This window comes from Squalius cephalus (assembly GCF_949319135.1).
Source record: "Squalius cephalus genome assembly, chromosome: 18".
Taxonomy (NCBI): domain Eukaryota; kingdom Metazoa; phylum Chordata; class Actinopteri; order Cypriniformes; family Leuciscidae; genus Squalius; species Squalius cephalus.
This window is the reverse complement of record NC_137139.1, coordinates 11,663,954-11,684,759: the sequence shown is the minus strand read 5'-3', so window position 1 is coordinate 11,684,759 and position 20,806 is coordinate 11,663,954. Positions and strand designations below refer to the sequence as shown.

Sequence of the window (20,806 nt, the reverse complement as noted above, 5' to 3'; positions counted from 1 at the left end):
TCCACCTTAATTGTTATTATCTAATTGTGTACTTAAATTTAACATCTGACAGCTATTCAACCTAATTCATCTGTGACACAGTCAAACAGAAGGACGGCCAAAACCAGTGAAATATCAACTGATTTGATAACTCTGAGTTCTTGTCATATTTTATAATCATTTTCTAAACTATATAGCGAATAAACTGTGATAATGTGAGAAATGTTGAAGGTGTCTGAATACATTTTGGTTTGACTGTCTCTATCTATCTTCTTAGGGGAGCGCAAGCCTTTTGCAAGAGAACGCAATCATTGCAATATAATTTTATTTTTTAGTTTTTTAACCAAAAACCTCTAGTTCTGTTCTGTGCCAATAAAGCTTTACTTAACATTTACATACAGTATGCCTGTATTTCACAAGCAAATAAATAACTGAAAGTAGCTACACTAAACATCATGTTCAAAAAGTTTGCATATGCCTGGTTTTAGAGTAATATCTAGAAGTTTCCTCCTCAATATCTGATAGTCTATAGCCTCTTTCACACAGCGCGATGATCCCGGTGTTGTGCTGAATTTCGACCCCCGCCAAATTATTATCCCCCTAGCATTGGTATAGGTTTAGGAATAATTGTGGTGGGGGAGGGGTTAGGATTAGGGGTGGGGTTAGGATTAGGCAATCAGGTACTGACTTCAACAAGGAGGGTAATAATTTGGCAGGGGGTCGAAATTCGGCACAACACCTGTATCTCTGTGTCTCAGAATTGTTACTCAGCTATTTCTATGGAAAGACTTGTGTTGTGTTCATTAGAAAGTGACATGTGGTTATTGGATTGTGCAATGTTCTCGTGCTCCAGTGTGGATGATGAGAGATCTTTTAGTGCTCAATCTGTCTTCACACCTAAGTGACAGATTTCAAATAAGAGTCCAAACATTCCCTCAGAAGAACAACACGATATAACTGTCCTGCACACGCTCCAGTGCTTAACCTTCCGTGACTCACACACAGAAACTTTAAAAGCGTTGAAACTCCATATTATAATTATCCCTTCTTTTACAGCCACACCCGAAAATACTACTTTCTCATGCTGTTAACAAAAGGGTTAAGACGTTAATTTGCTTTTTAATATTACTTATGGCAATGGTTTCCCAAACTGCTCATTAAATATGGTAAAGACCTACTAAGCCACAATCTTTAGCCAGTTGCTTTTGAAGTCTGTATAGGCTAGCTAGTTAAAATATTACTGTGGCCTGCAGTATGATAAGCTATAGTGCTAAAACAATATCAATGTTCTTTTTGTGTATAATTATCTTGCATGTGGATTTACGACCTCCTATTAAATGAGACAGAATGTTAAATGAGACAGTTTGTCTAGATAATGTAATATATATTATATAATTTAATAATTAATATATAATGTAAATAACATTGTATAAATTTATTAACCCAAATATGTTATTTGTCAACTACCCACTATTAAGTAAAAAACACATTATCTTTTTACTACCTTCAAATTTATTGAAAGGAAAAGTTGCTGCTGTTTGTATCTTCACTGGAACCAGTTTAGACTTCCACTGGAACCAAATGAAAGCTAAAAATAAAAATAGCTTGTTAACCACAGCAAACAGAAACCAAATTAGAAACTTAATTGGTATTGTTTACTCTTTAGTTCCACAAACCAGAGATATATTCACTTCATTATACACATTTCGGTGTCACTTTCTTTTACAGTACGTGCACTTACAGTGTATTTACCTAAGAAATTACTGGTAATATAATGTAACTACATGGGTTAAGATAAGGTTTAGGTGTAGGTTCAGGGTTAATACCTAGTTCTTAACCAGTTATTGAAATTACTATAATAAGTACATAGTATGTTCATGCGAAACAGGACTATAAAATAAAGTGCTACCCGAATTCAATGTCATAACAATGGCTTAATATTTGTTTTAGAATTTAGGGTTAAGAAGAAGTTGTCTGCTCAAGTTGGCCCATTTGTGTTCAACTTATTACACACAAGAGCAACAGCACTATCTTGTGGAAAGAAAGATAATTATTTAAAAGACCCTACAGTAAATATGAAAATGCTTTAGAATAGTGATTTATTTATTCATGATTATGATGAAATGACATTCAAACAGTGTCCATAATTGCCTAAAATGTGGCGCTAGTAATACTTTAACAACAAACCGTTAAAAAAATCGTCTCTTTCGAGTTACATTAAAATATCAGTAAGCAGTGTCTTTACAAGCAGTGACAAGTACAGAACTGAATAACTCGCCCTCGTGAAAACGAACAGGGCTTTCCATTCAAGCCTTCCAGATTTTGAGTTGTCGAAATGCAAAACAGCAGCAGCTCCGTAACAATTAACGCCTCCATTGACTGAGTTGAGGTAGGTATAGCCTCAGAGCACTGATCTCGGGTCAGCTCTTCAAGTTATATCCTAATAGCTATTATGTAACACTGAGGTACAGTAACCTGATCCCGGACCAGCACTCAGACCCTGTTTGCACCTGGTATTAAGATGCGTTTTGGTAGATCGGATCACAAGTGGACGACGCTAAATACAGGTGTGAACGAGTCTAAAACGCTTTGAGCTTGTCCACTTTCCACCACTTCCAGAGGTAGTTGAAAACACATTCGACCGGATTGCTTTCATAGTGTAAACGCTCATGTGGTCGAATGTGTTCAAACAGCCACAAAAGACCGTCTTCTCTCCACATACTGACCTAATGCGTAAACATTATGGGAAGCGCTCAACGCTATCTCACAACCAATTCGTACGAGTCAGTAAACGGTGGCTAATTCGTACGTCGTACAAGTGAGTAAAAGGTGGCTAATTCGTACATTGTACGAATTCGTACGATTTGTCTAAATCCCAGTGACGGATAGGTTTAGGGGCGGGGTCAGGTGTAGGTCATTTGTACAAATTCATACGAATTAGCCACCTCATAAAATTCGTACGAATTGCCGTGAGATCGGGTAGGAAGCACACTAGCCAGACGGGATTTAAACTTTGTCGGCTGGAGACCCAAGTTTGGTTGGAAGATGAAAAACATACCAAGCACAATGTTCTCTCACCATTCCTGATTTCTAACACACAACGTTCGGCTGCTCTTGCGGCTGTCAGAGCAGAAACTAAAGCTGATGCTCTCCGTATGTTTTCCCATTGTCTCTCTGCGTGTTCAAATTTAAATTGAATTTAATTTAAATTTAAATTGCGTGAGTTTATTTTGTGCGTTAGATCGAAAGATCTGAAAAAAAACATACATTTCCCCACCCACAGACCCTCCCCTCGAAGAAATCAGGACAGAAGTGGTTGAAAGTGGACAAAGGAGACGGATTAAAACACCAGGTGTAAATGGGAATGTCTCCCTCATCTACTTGTGATCCGATGCACCAAAACGCATCTTAACACCAGGTGTAAACAAGGCCTTAGTGGTCAACCTTATTCCTCCCGTTTAAAGGAACCCGACGGCTGGAGCTCTGGAGAGCCATCGGAAGATGAAGATCCAGACGCTCTACAACCTGTGAGTTTAGTGTGGAGCTCGTTTGAGGTCAGCAGCATCTGGTCTTCAGTCTCTTTCAGGACTTTGATGTGTGTGGTGAAGAGCAGGTAGAGCAGAGCTCCAGAGAGGAGTGCGCCAGTGCACACGGCTCCCAGAAACCCCGTGGTGGTGAAGGAGAAGTGGCACAGGCAGGGCAGGAAGACCAGCAGCAGGAGCAGGAGAGCACCGCACATCAGATGCAAGGCTTTGTCCCGCAGGGCTTCTGTTAGACACAGGCCTTCCTTCACCACCGCACGCGCCTCTGAGACCACCTCCATACGCTCTGATACAGGAAGTGCTGGAGGATACACAATAAAAACATTCAATAGACCTTATTCACTGCAGCGCCATCTTTGATTTTCAACGGGAATGAAAGAGAGGCTGTGAGAGATAGACGTACGGTACATCTCTTCAGTGGGTTGCACTGTTATTTAATGTGTTGTGGGATTGTTCTGCTGACGAAACACTGTAAAAAATATCTTTCCGAGAAATTTCAGTAGACAAAAAAAAAAAACTCCAAAGTGATCAAGGAGCTTTACACAGCGGATGCCATTTAAAACAGAGTAAGTCTATTCCTGACAGGCTCACTTTCATTCCTGTCATGATGCTGCTCTGAATAAGGTCTATTCTACATAGAATTCACTTTTATTGAAATTACAATATCATGGTTTCACTGTATGTTTCAATATGGTTGCCCATCAAAAGTTTGGGGTTGGTTTAGTTTCTAAAAGAAGTCTCTTAGGGGTTTTCAATGCGAGTCTAGTTCCGGCAGAAGAATGACCTTTGACCCGACGCCAGAACTAGACTCGTCAGTGATTATAGTTTATAAAGTTATAAATATGGATATTTTTCTTACAAAAACGCATGGCTTTACTTCAGAAGGCCTTCATTAACCCAATGGAGCCGTATGGATTACTTTTATGATGGAGGGATGCACTTTTTTGGGCTTCAAAAACTCTCATTGTAAAGCTTGGAAGAGCAGTAAATTATGGGATAAGTTTCATTTTTTGGGTGAACTAACCCTTTAAACTGCCCTCATTATGCACAATAATTCAACTATGTATATTGGAAAGATGGGTTGCTGTGATACATCACAAACACTCCTCAAAACAGTGAAACCAACATACCATAACTCTCATAACAATCACATATCCACTATTCTGTAGGTAGTCCTGTATTCCAGTTTTTTCACATTCCTTTTTGTCAGCTGACACAAAATACCTCCATCTACAGTACCTTATATAAATGCAAATTTTGTCACAGAGTAAATGTCACCAGCATGTCTCTGTGCACCACCAGAATGCTGCTTTGGGAACACTTTTTTGTAGGACTCTCTGAAATCTTGTTTGTTATTTGACGAAGAAAAGTTAGTGTAAACTATTAAAAGAAAGTCATTTTATTGTAAATTGTCTTCAAAATGTCATATAGGTCTTCCATCACATGGTATTTGACCGAAAGATGTGCAGAAGAATCACACAAATGTTATGAAATTCATATTGTAGCTACTGTAATGACAAATATATTGGCATTTTGTCCCTGCTTCCATATTTACTTCCTCAACACATCACGCCTAAACATAAGGAAAAATAATACCAAAATGCCATTGCTGATGTCAATCGGGTCTCATGAGAAGCCATACTCATTTGTGAGATGGTAAAATCATAAGAAATGACATGTCCAACCTAAAAGTACACTACTGTTCAAAAGTTTGGGGACATTAAATGTTTTTGTTGTTGTTGTTTGTTTGTTTTAAATAATGATTTTATTCGGGAAGGATGCATTAAATTGATCAAAAGTGACAGTAAATACATTTATAATGTTATCAAAGATTTCTATTTCAAATTGTTCTTTTGAACTTTCTATTCATCAAAGAATCCACAAAAATATATGTTTCCACAAAAACATGAAGCAGCACGATTGTTTACAACATTGATAATAATAATAAAAGTTTCTTGAGCATCAAATCATAATATCAGAATGATTTCTGATGTGACACTGAAGACCGAAGTAATGATGCTGAAAATTCAGCTTTGATCACAGGAATAAATTACATTTTACAATATATTAAACTATAAAACAGTTATTTTGAATGATAATAATATTTCACAATATTACTGTTATTACTGAATGACTCCAGTGTAAAAGTAATCATCCACCCCTAAACACACTGTGATTATAATTGGGGAAAGAAAACTATAGAAGTCGCATGTTCTCCTATGATTCAAGCTGTACAATATCACACCATCTCGTCATGAGAGTTAGAGGTGTGCATATAAGGTGTGCTGAAACGATCCCTCGCGAGGTTCTGTACTCACCGTTCCTGCTGTCCTGTGACCGCAGCAGGGCCAGGTCAGCGGTCAGGGCCTCGTGGTCAGAGTACGGGAAGGGTTTATCAGCCACTGAACCCTTGGTAGTGGACAGGGACTCACATTTCATGTTCACTCTATGGGAGCCCTTCACAAGAAGAAGAAGACTAATGTTAAATATGTTATAGGAAAGAGCAAGCATCAATACTTTATATAACATCTCCTATTTTGTAAAAAGCAAAAAGAAAAAGGTTTGAGTAAATAATGACAGATTTATATATATAAAATATATTATATTTTATACATTAAACTTTCAAAATTGTGGTTGGTAAATTTTTTTTATGCTTTTGAAATTTATTTAATCAAAAATACAGTAAAAACAGTAATATTTTGAAATATTATTAGTATTACACATTAAAATAACTGTTTCTATTGTATCTATCACAAACTCTGAATCAACACTCTAAATTGTAATGTGGACTCATTCATTTTCTGTAAAGCTGCTTTGAAACGATGTGTATTGTGAAAAGCGCTATACAAATAAATGTGAATTGAATTGTAATATATTTTAAAATGTAATTTAAAATGTGATCAAAGCTGAATTTTCAGCATCATTACTCCAGTCTTCAGTGTCACATGATCCTTCAGAAATCATTCTGATATGCAGATTTTATGCTAAAGAAACATTTATTATTATTATTATTATTAATGTTTAAAACAGTTGTGCTACTTCATGTTTTTGTGGAAACCATGTTACATTTTATTTCAGGATTCTTTAATAAATAAAATATTTAAAAGAAGAGCATTTATTTGAAATAGAAATCTTTTGCAACATTATAAATGTCTTCACTGTCACTTTTGATCAATTTAATGCATCCTTGCTGAATCTCATTCATTTCTTTAAAAAAAATCTAAGTAATTTATATATATTCAAGTGCTGATAAAAAAAAAAGAATGCATTAAGCTTTAATATTTTTTTTTTTTTTACCCCAAAAGCAGAGGGTCTGTTGTTTCTTTTGATATATATATATCATTTTTATCAAAATGATCAACATTTCTGGTGGTGGCTGGTAACTGGTAAGCTGGTGGGGAAGTTAATTCATAATATATAATATTATAAGATTATCGTTTGAGATGAATTTACCTTGATGAGAATGTAGTCAATCCTGATGCCCTTCTCAAAAGGAATGAGATCCTGCTTCTTTGTGAAGTGATTGTCTGCTATCAGCGTGTGTCCGTCTTCACAGCCCTGCCGAGAGCAACAGAAAGGGATGCTTCAGAGAAAAGCAGGACACACACACAAACTGAATACACATGTGAAAGGAAGTGCGCTCACATCAAACATGTCTGTCTCAGTATAGCAGTCTCTGAGGCCAGTGTGGGATCTAAGGAGACGGTTCCCAAGGTCCTGAGGATGCATGTTCAGATCCCCTCCCAGGATCACCAGGTCTGCTCCACAGGACGTGTGGCTAAAGAAGCCATACGATATGAGTTTCCTGAAGGAATGTGACCTCTTTTCTCTAGAAAACGCACTTTCTCTTACCGCACAAACTGCAGTAGTTCCCAGGACTGCACTATTCTGTGGGGCAGGTATTCATCTTGAGCCCTGGAGTACTCCGCATGCAACTGAGAGCAAAGCAGTGTCATTACTAAAGGTGCATCGTCTCCAGTTACGCGACTGAGCATGGACAACACAAAGCCAGATCAGACTTTAGAGACTGTGACTTACATGAGTAACATAGACGTGAGCCTTTAACCCAAAAACGTCAACAATGACCAGTCCAACTGCTTTGCCTCCAAACCAGTCGCCATGACGCACCTGAGATGAACACACACACACACACACATATATATATACGATCATGTAATTCTTCAAGCTAGAAAGTTGTTAGATTAATTGTACCATCAGTATAAAGAAACAAAACACATATCAGATTCATCTACCAAATCTAGTCACATTATGTTCCTTGTGAAAAAGCACACTTTCAAAAAGAGTGTTTATTACAGAAATAATACAGATCTTATGCGCCAGAGAAATGAGGGCGCCGCCATCTTTAGAATATTGTCTTTTAACTTCCGTTTTTGCAGTCATATAGAAAAAGTATATTTCTATGGCGCTGCTGTCCAGGAGTAATTAGCTTTTGAAGTGGATTTACTTAATGTAAAGTTAATGAAAGTTATCATGAGGACTGTAATGTTTAAAGCAGATGACTTAACAAATGTCAGTCGACCGGGAAGATTTTAAAAAGAGCCGTTCATTAATAAACACGCAAAATCGCTGTGAAAATACAGACCGGAAGTCAAAAGACAACGAGTGCGGCGCTGAAAAGGGGCGGGGCTACATAAGGTCTATACTTTAAAGTGCAAACTGAATGTAATGTTTTCGGATACTTAACTGTGTGTTAATTTCAATGACATGAAAATAATATTAAACTTGAGAGTGCTTTTTTGACCCATAAGCACATATTTATATGTAATTTCATAATAACTTCTATTTTCTTTGAAAATTATGGTTAAAGTTACTGCTGAATGCACTGACAAGGATTTATGGTAAACTAATTATGATTAACTTAATTTCTATTGTAACTTGTATGTCATGCATTTAAATTTGTAACATTTGTAATGAGTAAATGTAATTTAGTACATTTAAAATATATTAACTTTAAATGTAATAATGAATAACACAATACAGTTAAAATTATAATCAAGTACTTAACATCTGCTTTAGTATGTTAGTAAACACATTAAAATAAGTGTACTTATTTAAAGCACGACAGAAGACTATTAAAACATAATGATTTTAAATGTACTTTAAAGTAAAACTTTGGCTACACTTTATTTTAAGGTGTCCATGTTACAGTGTAATTATATATTTAAGTACTGTGTAATAATAATTAACTACATGTACTTACTATAGGGTAAGGATTAGGGTTTGGTTGAGGGTTAGTTGCATGTAATTATGCATAATTTATGGTTATTACTACAGTAAATAAATGTACCATGTGTAACAAGGACACTGTAAAATAAAATGTTACCAAACCTTTTAATTTGACATTATTACAAAGTTAAATTTTTAAAAGTGTACTTAAGTGTGTTAAGAAACAATCATAAAAATGTACTTGCCTTTTATTTCATTAATATTAAAGGTTACACTTCCCTCGCACTTTGTAACACATCTTTCCCTCACGGGTCAAAATGACCCGAAGCCCTAAAATTATACTTTTTTTTTTTTTTTTTTTTTTTTTTTTGTCCAGAAAGCTTATTTTATTTAATATTTTTCTATTTTTTAATGCAATTTTTTGGGAGATTTTTATTTTATTTTTTAAATTACTAGATTTGATCAATAAATAATAATTAAATAGTAATTTAAGCACATTCCTCACATTCTTTCAACTTCAATTCAAAATAACTCACAATTTCATGCATAAGGTGTCATTTTACAATGTAATTACATATTTATGTACCGAGTAATATTAATCAACAACATGTACTTACTATAGGGTAGATTAGGATTTGGTTAAAGGTTAGTTGCATGTAATTATGCATAATTTACTGTTATTGCTATGGTAAGTACATGTAACCTATGTAACAAGGACACTGTAAAATAAAATGTTACCATATACAATTTTCTGCAAGTACAGTTTTTTTTTTATACTGTTTTTTTATGTGAGAAGAAAGAGAATGCAGAGTTATATGAGAGAACTTGAAAAAATATTATAAAGCACAATGAGATAATAATGAAATTATTCAGTATTATTCAGCTTCAGTATTTTATAAATCAGTACCTAGGACAAAAAGTCAATTATAGTTTGCATCATTTCGCAAAAATGTCTGATGGCAGTATATATAGCAACAGTAGTATCCTGAAATAACTTACCATATATGGGTAGCCATTGAGAGAGTACTGGTAGAGAAGAGCGTCCTGGATTCTGTGTTTGGAGAAGACAGCAAGACCACTGCCAATGACTCCACTGGAAACACAACACAGCGTATCAGATACAAAATAACAGTTTCCTTTAGGTATCTCTCGTCTATGAAAACACACATTCAGCTGTGTATACACCAGCAAGCAGGCAGCTGCACTCATTTTTGAGTATTAGTAGGAACTGCAGTAGTGCTGCTTCCTAGATAAGTTAAATGATTACAAATTCTGCCAATTCAGCTTTATTGATTGCATGTCATAAGATCAATGCTTTTTTCTTGTCTCATAATGATAAGGATAAGACATAAAGGTCGACTGAAGATACTCAGTTCATGATGGAATATTCAATCAGATATCTATAAGACTTTAAACTTCTTAAAGGTACAGTAAGATATTTCTGATTTCTGCTGATATTTGAGATCAACTCAAACAAACACAGCCCTCCCTTCATTGCTCCACTCACTTTATCATAGCTGAAGTGAAGCAAAATAAAGGTTCACGAAAAATGAAGCGAGGTTGGCGAACAAACGACAAGGAAGAAAACAAATTACATTCAGCACACAAGAATATATACAAGCAAGAGTTCATTGTAAGTTGCCAGCAGTACACCAGCTCCAAACAAACAATGACACTCAAAACTGTCCTGTAACTATAGCTAACATTATAATAACAGCATATCTTGATGCTGTGAAACATAGCAAAACCAATGTTACTCACGTATGGAGCAGAAAAAACACAACCTCGCTGTCCGTTTTCAGGCCTTCCCGCTTAGGTCTCTAGCGCTGGAAAGCTTTTTCTAATATTAACCATAAACTGTGTCATAAAGTTCTTGTCTGATCATAACCAGTGATATTCCTCTTTTTGAAGAGTTTTTCTCTTTTGTAATGTCTCTCAGCCATCTCGCTTTCTACAGCGTTTCTTACCCTGCTGCTGATTGGCTCACTCTCTCTCCTCCCCCATCATGAGTGGACACACCCCCTACTGCTGATTGGCTCACTCTCTCTCCTCCCCCATCATGAGTGGACACACCCGCTACTGCTGATTTGCTCACTCTCTCTCCTCCCCCATCATGAGTGGACACACCCCCTACTGCTGATTGGCTCACTCTCTCTCCTCCCCCATCATGAGTGGACACACCCCCTACTGCTGATTGGCTCACTCTCTCTCCTCCCCCATCATGAGTGGACACACCCGCTACTGCTGATTGGCTCACTCTCTCTCCTCCCCCATCATGAGTGGACACGCCCCCTACTGTTGACTGGCTCACTCTCTCTCCTCCCCCATCATGAGTGAACACTCCCCCCACTGCTGATTGGCTCACTCTCTCTCCTCCCCCATCATGAGTAGAAACGCCCCCTACTGCTGATTAGCTCACTCTTTCTCCTCCCCCATCATGAGTGGACACGCCCCCTACTGCTGACTGGCTCACTCTCTCTCCTCCCCCATCATGAGTGAACACTCCCCCTACTGCTGACTGGCTCACTCTCTCTCCTCCCCCATCATGAGTGAACACTCCCCCTACTGCTGATTGGCTCACTCTCTCTCCTCCCCCATCATGAGTGAACACTCCCCCTACTGCTGATTGGCTCACTCTCTCTCCTCCCCCATCATGAGTGAACACTCCCCCTACTGCTGATTGGCTCACTCTCTCTCCTCCCCCATCATGAGTGAACACGCCGCTATTGCTGATTGGCTCACTCTCCCTCCTCCCCCATCATGAGTGGACACGCCCCCTACTGCTGATTGGCTACAAGTGTGTTGTGCTGTTCGGTCCGATCCATTTTCAACAGTGTTTCTCAGAAATCACTTACTGTACCTTTAAATGGGCAGTTCACCCAAAAACAATATATTTTTTTACTTATTCATGTTGTTCCAAAACCATGTGGCACTATCTTTTTAGCGCAATTTTCCTACGGACAAAATTGCGATTGTTAACTCATGATTTCTGTTCTGTCTGTGCGCACCAATCTTGCACTTCTATCTCCTCCTCAACCAGACCACCTAGAGACTTCGGGTTTTCGGCATTATGTTAAGGAAGGTCTAATCTCGGGAACGCACAAAAAAAAAAAAAAAAAAAAAAAAAAAAACCTTAAAAAGATTTACTATCTCTTAGTGTTGTGATCCCATGACGTCAGAAAATTGCGCTAAAACACTCACTGAGTTTTTATTACTTGTTTCTAGAGAACTTTTGAAGAATGTCCAACCTGCTCTTTTCCATACAATGAAAGCAGAATGGTTCTTGTATGTCTTGGAACCAAATGTTACACACCAAATTTGTTAGTTTGTTTTTAGCAAATAAAAACTTAAATGTTGGTCTATTCCTGACAGAATGCTATCATGGGCTTGTGTTTCCACAGAGGAAAGAAACTCATACAGGCTTGAAACGACATGAGGGTGAGTAAATGATGACAGAATTATTATTTTTTTGGGGTGAACTATCCCTTTATATGGGTATTTTTTTCCCCGCCTTTTGACCAGGATCTTTTTTTTTCTCTATGCATTACTCTGGAATGTGCAAGAGCGTCGAGCCGCTTGATCGCTGATCAGAAGGTTTCAAAGTCTCTCTTTCAAAATCCCAATCGCTTTGAAGTACAAAGCAACATTCAAAGTCCCTCCATGTCATAGTGAGGTGAACTGACCTCTTGAAATAGTGAGTATAAGGATGAGAGGAGGACAGCTTTCCCTCCAGGAAAAGGAAATCTTTTTCACTCCATACCTAGAACAATGTCAAAGAAACCTAGATTAGTAAAAAAAAATGAAGTTTTGGTGGGATGTTAGGACCTGGTGTAATTTGACCATCAGGGAAATTAGTGCAAAATGAAGTGCTAAAGCCACGAGGGCACTGGGCTGAATGTTAAAAGTGTACAGTGATACCCACTTCCTGTAACAGGGCGATGTCGTGCTGCTCTCGTTCCAGTAATTCCCCGATCATCTCGTACCGCTGCGCGCAGTGTTGACTGAGGAATCGGATTCCCCTGAAAAACATCAAACCACAGTCAGTCTTGCGATCTACCTCTAACCCACATACAGTACAAAACCTCCATAACTGCACACACATGCAGTCATTATCCTCTAAACACAGCTGACCTCATCAGGTCACAGCTTCATGCACGCTTTAATAAAGTGATGCGTCATCTAAATCAGGGGAAGTACTGAAAACCACATTTTCTGTCTCAGCTGTACAGTAACAATCTGCATTAATGCGCCTTTGGTGAAGATTGGGCTGTTGTTCTGGAACATGGTGCTGACGGTGCTGGCATCAGCAGAGCGGGAGGCCCACACACACACACACACACACACACACACACACACACACGTTATGTCATGTGACCGCTCATGTGCTTCTTTACCCTTCACACTAACAATATACATATATATGTTTCAAAGATGAGTAGATCAGTAGATGTATTGGTCTAGCTAGCATGGTAGAATAATAGAGATATTTAATAAAGGTTTTTCATAAGTGCGTACAATGCAAATATTTTCTAATCTCTTACAACGTGTTCTAAGGATTTTTATAAGAGAGCAGATTATAACAATAAACTAATTTTTTTAAGCTGAGCATAACTAGATAAAAATGTCAACACTTTTCAATAAGGTTCCATTTGTTAACATTATTTAACTACATTAGTTAACATGAACTAACAATGAAAAATAATTATACAGCATTTTAGTCCTAGTTTATGTTCATTTTAACATTTACTAATACATTATTAAAGTGTGAGGCAAATGTCGCATCTATGAGAAAGTATTGGCTTAATTGTCTATTTTAAATGTTTTGTATTGTATGTAATTTTGTGTATTTGTTGTATCTTTTTAATGGACCTTGAGTCTGGAAATAAAGTTGAATTGAATTGCATCTGTTAATATTATTTTGAGCTAAGATTAACAATGAACTGTTTTTATTAACTAACGCTAAAGATTAATACATGCTGTGAGAAATGTCATTGTTAGCTAATGTTAGTTAAGTTTTATAACTAATGTAAACTAATTGCCAAGTGTTACCGAAAAAAAAGTATCCATTACTTTTTAAGATTTTATTAATTTCTGTGACATTTCAAGGCCTGGAAAAATGCTTGAATTAGAAAATGAGATTGTATTATGTTGCTAAAGCTCAGAAACAACTGTGAATGAATGAAAAAAAAAAAAAAAAAAAAAAAAAAAAAAAATATATATATATATATATATATATATATAAGCTAATTACATAAATGTACATCACATTTAAAACGTGCAACAAACTCCTTCAAAAAACTCTATTCAAATTAAATACAGAACACTTCAATTTACTTGCCTATAGTTAAATCGACTTGTAGGCCAACATCACCAAATACACATGAATGCAGATTGATGAAATATGGCTTATGACAAAAAAAAATTATATTTTGTTAAATCTCAAATATGAAAATACTCAGTTACCAAATACAATTACTACATTATCCAACCTACTTCAGACCTGCTCATTCAATATTCGTAATAATATTTAAATATGCATGCATTTGCTTATGAATACTATTTTATGAGTTTGTTGCACACGTCTAAGTGCAAAGCGCAGGTTTGAAGTAGATAATAAATAAATAAACACAGCGAGCTACATTTCTGACCCATTTAAAAAAGTGAACATTGTTCAGCAGCGCAGGAACAGGAATAAATAAATAAATAAATAAATATATATATTTTTGGATATATATAAGCGCGTCATTTCGACGCGGAAGCATCATCGTGTCGCTCACCAGCAGTTGAGAGAGAACACGCGCAGTCTGGAGGGCCGCTCTGTTGCCATGGTTCCGCGCAGCTCAGGCTTCACCGGCTCCTGGGAGCGAGAGTCATTTGAGTGCGCTTTAAAGCCCAGTGTACTGCACACACACACACACACACACACACACTGGGGGCGGAGCTTAAACTAATCCACAAAGCAGCCAAACTCAGTGACATTTGAAACCCTACTGTTTATTCATTTATTAAAAGTATTTACAATCGTATTTTATATTGATCTATGTTATCTAATGGGTTATACACCTACAATAGCTTCACCAAAATGGTGTTAAGCTTACTTTATAAGCTACTCTCTCTTTAGTCATGTAAATACCTGCATGGGACTGCCACTCAGATCGATGCTCCGCGCGCACTACAGTCGCCTCGCGCTCGCCGCGAGCTCCCTTTCCGAGCGCGTGACCGTATTCTCGCATTGAGTGGTCGATAATCATCATCGTCCCGTCAAATGACCTCCACTGTATCTAGTGTATCACCTAACATTACACAGCACAACATAGCCCGTGCGCATGACATACTATAAATACCCGCGTGCTTTGTGGGTAATGTAGTTAACTCATTTAATCCCGTATTTTCTCAGCTATTCACCTTTTTCCTACGCCACATGACGCTTTGCGCGAATTATGGGAGTAACTTTTGTTAAACTGTACACAAGAAGTGAAAGGTTCGCTCTATGAACGCAATAATACAAAAATTGGTACAATGAAATTACATTATTCTACTCATTCTTCACCATAACATTAAAAGTGCATTTAAAAGTGTAAAAAGCATTAACAAATTACTAGTAGCCTACAATAGCATGAATAACCTCAAAAGCTTGATTATTTCCGCATGGACTTGTTAAGCATCACTGTATAGGCCTATATGTCTGTATTATGTATACTAGCTAACATTAAGTGATAATAATCTCATTGATTTCCATAATTTTAACAGCTTTAGAAACATTCCAGTAAACACTGCTAATAAGAATTGGAAGTAAAAAGGAGACAATTACATTTTAAAGCATCCGTGTGAAAACAAAACCTGGAAAGAGACGTGAGGATTTGAGGAGAACAAATCTATAACGTCACACTGAATTACCAAGCGTTACCTTATTCTCTTGAAGTCTGAACATGAGAACATGAAGGAAAATGTACAGCTCATTCAGTCAAACTGACTGACGGACAAGAATTGGGCCTATTTGTAGCACAACCTTATGATTTTAAATGATTTGTTTCAGTCTTTTTAAGTGGAACTTGCCCAAACTGGAAGTGTCAGCCATAATCTAACTCAAAGTCTTTGTCAAAACGCAGTAGTCTCGTTAGGACTAAGTTAAGCTGCTGTCTAATATAACACCCAGGTCTTTAACTGTAGGGGATCAAGTAACAGGACATCCTTCTAAATGCAAATTCTAAGAGATTCTGTGTACAGGTTTTTGGTCCAATAAGTAATCTCAGTCTTATCTGAACGTAATAGAAGAAACTGACAGGTCATCCAGCATTGTATATCTATTGTTGACTCTGTCAACTTGGATAATTTAGAGATTTCATCTGGTTTGGATGAAATATATAACTGAGTATCATTGGCAGTGGATATTAATTCCATGTTTTCTTATAATATTAACAAATGGCAGCATATGTATTGAAAATAGCAGAGGGCCTAACACAGATCCTTGTGGCACTCCATAATTATTATGGACATTATCTTAGATTTTTCCCCATTTAAATAAACAAAATGGTAATGGTTTGATATGTACAATCTAAACCAAATGTATTCAAATGACTGTCCCTGAATACCAGTGTAATTTTGTAGTCGATCTACAAAAGAGTATTTTATGCAGACTTGGTCAGAAGCTAGAAGTAAGTCATTTGTAATTTTAACGAGCACAGTTTCTGTGCTATGATGGGGTCTGAACTCAGACTGAAAGATTTTCATAGATATAATTTTTTTTTTTTTTTACAGGAAGGAGCACAGAGCGGACACATCTTTTTAGTATTTAAGTCATAAATGGAAGATTTGACATTTATCTTTGCTAATTAATTTGGGTCTAGTTGTGGTTTCTTAATGAGAGGCTTAATAACTGCCAGCTTGAAAAGTCTTAAGACATGACCTAGAGATAGAGACGAGTTAATAATATTTAATAATAAAATCAAAAACTAATATATATATATATATATATATATATATATATATATATATATATATATATATATTCTGTTGATATTTGAGATTAATAATGTACACAAAATACATATTATGCCCCAGTAAGTACACTGTAAAAAAACATCAATTGTTACCTTTAAGAGCAATTTTTACCCAGTTTTATTTGAATCGAACCAGTTAATAATGATGTTAGCATTTGTTATGTTTTTTCCCCAATGTATACACGCAGTTAAAAGTGACCGTGTAATTATATATGTCACATCTGTAGCCCAGTATTGATTATCCTAATGGTATCATTACACTATAGTGTAAATTGTGTTTTTTGTTGGATTTAATGATGAGATTTTAGCTTCCAGGGCTCCAATGTCACTTTAATTGGCAAATACATGAAACACTGTAGACGTTACAACCCTTATTTAATATTAACCAGAACAAAAATTATATTGGAACAAAGCAAAAAAAACAAATAAAAATAAAGATGAAAAAAAGAATAGACATAAAAACCTTTCCTGTAACATTCTTAAAATATACATTGTAGAATTTCAAAATTATTTCTATTTTTTTTTCTCTCACACACACAAACACACAGATATGCACTCAAGTGCACAAATACACACTCTCACACAGAAGCATGATTTTTTCTTTTAAAATGTCATAGAAGACATGAAGCACACAATAAGGCAAGACTGGGTTTTGTGGGGGATGCTGTTCACATTCGATTCTTTGGTTAAGATATTACAGATTAGTCTTCAATGTACAACTAAATAAACAGTCCTTTTTATGCAACATGTGCTCTTCATAATGCATACAAATGTACCAAAATATGATGCCATAAATAATCAGATTATTGTCACTGATTACGTCCGACGCAGTGTCAAGGCGCTCGTCTTTAAAATCATATGTACTAACCACTGAAGGTGATTGCGGGTTTAAAAAAAAAACGAAATAAAAATCGATAAAAAAAAATAATCAACACCAAGCTGGATGCCACGTGTGGATCATAAACAATAAAAAGAGTATTGAATCCTCATACTGTATATGCTAACATTCCAAACCTAGTAGAGTGTTTCTACATTACTGAAAGAACCTGAGAACACGTGGATCGGAATAGCCCGGATCTTATTGCACATTTTGATATGGAATTAAATGTTAATTTCACTTTGTGCTGTTCAAAATCCCCTGTTGACCAATGACATGCCTTACCACACTCAAAAATGTGTTACAATTTTACATTAAAATACAATGTTTTTGTTAGGAAAATACTCAAGCACCTAGTTAAGTGTAATTGCTTTGGCGAAGATGTAATTAGCATAAAGTTCTTATATTAAAAACACTGAGAAATTAAAAGCAAGTGTTACATGCTGAGATTTGTTTTGTCTTGCTATAAAATAGTGAATCTGCCCTCTTTTGCTTTGGACTATGTAACCTGATCTACTGAATTTTCCTGCTTACTCGCCAGTATGGCGAAGGTAGACACAAAAGTGATAAGGCACTCAAAATGAGGGCAATGGAGTAAAACCATGCATATGTACTGTCTTTCACAATAATCATTATGGCAAAATGGCTTTATTTGGAAGCTTGTTTCCACCAGGAGGGAAAAAAAGTAATTGTGACTTTTCTCGCGATCCTAACTTTTTTTCTCGCAATTGTACGTTTATATGCCGCAATTCAAGACTTTTTCTTTGCAATTGTGAGTTACATCTTATAATTCGGACTTTTTCCTTGCAAAAGCGAGTCTATATCTCACAATTCTGACTTTTTTTTTTCTCGCAATTGTGAGTTTTTAATCACAATTTAAAAAAAAAAATTCACGGTTGTGTTTATATCTCACAGTTCAGACTTTTCTACTTTTTTTCCTCGCAAAAGCGAGTTATCACAATTCAAACTTTTACCAATTCCATAAGTTTCAATTCCACAATTTTGTCTTTTTTCTGGCAATTGAGAGTTTTTTTCACAATTTTGACTTTCTCACAATAGTAATTTTTCTCACAATTCAAAAAAATAATAATTCTCACGATATTGAGTTTATATCTTACAATTCAGAATTTAAAAAAATTCTCGCAATTCTGACTTTTTCTCGCAAAAGCGAGTCTATATCTTCTAGCAATTGTAAGTTATCGTAATTCGGACTTTTTCCTCGCAATTGTGAGTTATCACAGTTCTAACTTTTCTCTCACAATGGTGAATTTACATGCCGCAATTCAGACTTTTTCCTCACAAATGCGAGTTTATATCTCACAATTCTGAATTTTCCATTTTTTCTCACAAATGTGAGATTATATCTCACAATTCTGACTTTTTCTCGTAAAAGCGAGTCTACATCTCACAATTCAGACTTTTTCTTATCACAGTTCTAACTTTTTTCTTGCGAGCAATTTACATGCTGCAATTCAGACTTTTAGAAAAAAAGACTTTCTCACAAATTCGAGTATTTCTCACAATTCAGACTTTTCCATTTTTTTCTCGCAATTGTGAGATCACAATTCTGACTTTGAGTATATTGAGTATATGTTGCTTAATTCAGACATTTTCCTCAATTCTGAATTTTTCCTCACAATTGTGTTTTTATCTCATAATTGTGACTTTATCTCAGAATTGTGAGATAAAATGTTGCAATTACCTTTTATTTTTTATTCTATGGCAGAAACAAGCTTCCATTTTTAAACCAAAACTCTGCAGTAAAAATGCTCCAAACGCACTTCGTGTAACACCAGGAGGTAGAAATAACTCACACATTTGCACTTTCCAAAACAGAAAATCAAGCCAAATAGAGAGCAAAACTTGCAAAAGTGTGTAACATTCATGTAACTTGCGCTTTCCATCACAACAAACATTCAGTGTCTTTTCCGATACAAAAAATTCCTATTTTCAAGACTTTCTCATCCTTCTGAGCACAATCTGAACCCCGATCAAAGGTCAGAGGTAGCATGCTTCTGTGTCTAAACCAAAGATTGTGAAAAGAGGACAGTCAGAACAAACATATGCTATCACAAAGTTCCTGATTAGAGAAAGACTTGTATTAACCAGCATTCCTTTCCAATTCGCTTACGATCACTTTTAAAAAAGATCTTTGTGCCTTCAGAGTCTAGTACCATAAACATGACAAGGGTCATAATCAGAATTAACCCACCACAGATTTCCAAAACCTCTCCTCTCACAAAACGGTAAGCAAAAAGGAAGAAATAGAATTATCCCTGAAAGTACATTTTCTTTTCCTTTTAAGGAACACGACTAAATATACAACACAACCTAGTGCAGAGGATCCTGGTTTGTGTTTTGTCCATGATTGTGTTTATGAGCTTCAGGTTTGTCTAATTTTCTTTTCCTCTTTTTGTTCGTACGTATTCGATGACCAGCGTCTGGAGGTGTTTGGGCACAGCGGTCATTCAGTCCTTGACGAGTCTGTAAACGTGATACTGTGCTCCGTGGTCACTTGTAGACACCTCAAACACAAACGCAATGCAGAGCAAAGTCTCTTGTGTGTCTCTGTTTGTGACAACCTGGGGAGGAGAAAAACACTTTAGGGAAAACTGTAGTAGAAGACTATATAGTAACACTAACTTTAATGAAAGCATGACATATGCTTGGAAGTACATTTTTATTTGTACTGTATTACAACCATACATTTTTTTTTTCCTGATTTATATTTTTAATCAATACTGTACACATACAACTCACTGTCAAATACGGTGCCTTATTTAAATTTAAATTTGAATTGAAGTAGCAAGTGTATTGTAAAAAAAAAAAAAAAAATTCATTTTGAAAGTAAGAAAAAAATTAGACAAACAAAAAATATAATTGATTCAATATTGATAAGAATGTAACGTTTTTTTTTTTCTGGTGTTCAGTAGCAAAACTGAAATCTTTTTTGATAGCTGTGTTTTGAAAGTAGCCTACTGAGCTTACAAATAAACTACTATGTGATTTTTAAATACATTTAAGTGATCAAAAATACAGTAAAAACAATATTGTGAAATATTATTACAATTTAAAATAACTGTTTTCTATTTGAATATATTGTAAAATGTAATTTATTCCTGTGACGCAAAGCTGAATTTTCAGCATCATTTACTCCAGTCTTTAGTGTCACATGATCCTCCAGAAATCATTCTGATATGATGATTTGATGATCAAGAAAC

At 35.9% G+C, this 20,806-nt stretch overlaps 2 protein-coding genes across 7 annotated transcripts in view; both read right to left on the bottom strand.

Annotated features, from left to right (window-relative positions):
- Positions 1-1,614: 1,614 nt before the first annotated feature.
- smpd2a (sphingomyelin phosphodiesterase 2a) lies at positions 1,615-15,028 on the bottom strand. Its single transcript, XM_079848593.1, has 12 exons — positions 14,842-15,028; positions 14,486-14,565; positions 12,631-12,727; positions 12,392-12,468; positions 9,708-9,801; positions 7,560-7,649; positions 7,374-7,456; positions 7,167-7,299; positions 6,975-7,079; positions 5,840-5,978; positions 3,395-3,822; positions 1,615-2,536 (listed from the first exon to the last, which is right to left on the bottom strand). The coding sequence occupies exons 1-11, from the start codon at positions 14,845-14,847 to the stop codon at positions 3,425-3,427; spliced, it is 1,302 nt and encodes a 433-aa protein (XP_079704719.1). The 5' UTR covers positions 14,848-15,028; the 3' UTR covers positions 1,615-2,536; positions 3,395-3,424.
- Positions 15,029-17,017: 1,989 nt separating this feature from the next.
- tead3a (TEA domain family member 3 a) overlaps positions 17,018-20,806 on the bottom strand; it is a 38,639-nt gene continuing 34,850 nt past the window's right edge. For all 6 annotated transcript variants that reach the window (XM_079848591.1, XM_079848587.1, XM_079848588.1 and 3 more), the window contains one exon: positions 17,018-20,167. In XM_079848591.1, coding sequence (XP_079704717.1) covers positions 20,054-20,167 — 114 coding nt within the window. In that variant the 3' untranslated portion in view covers positions 17,018-20,053. The remainder of the gene's footprint in view (positions 20,168-20,806) is intronic.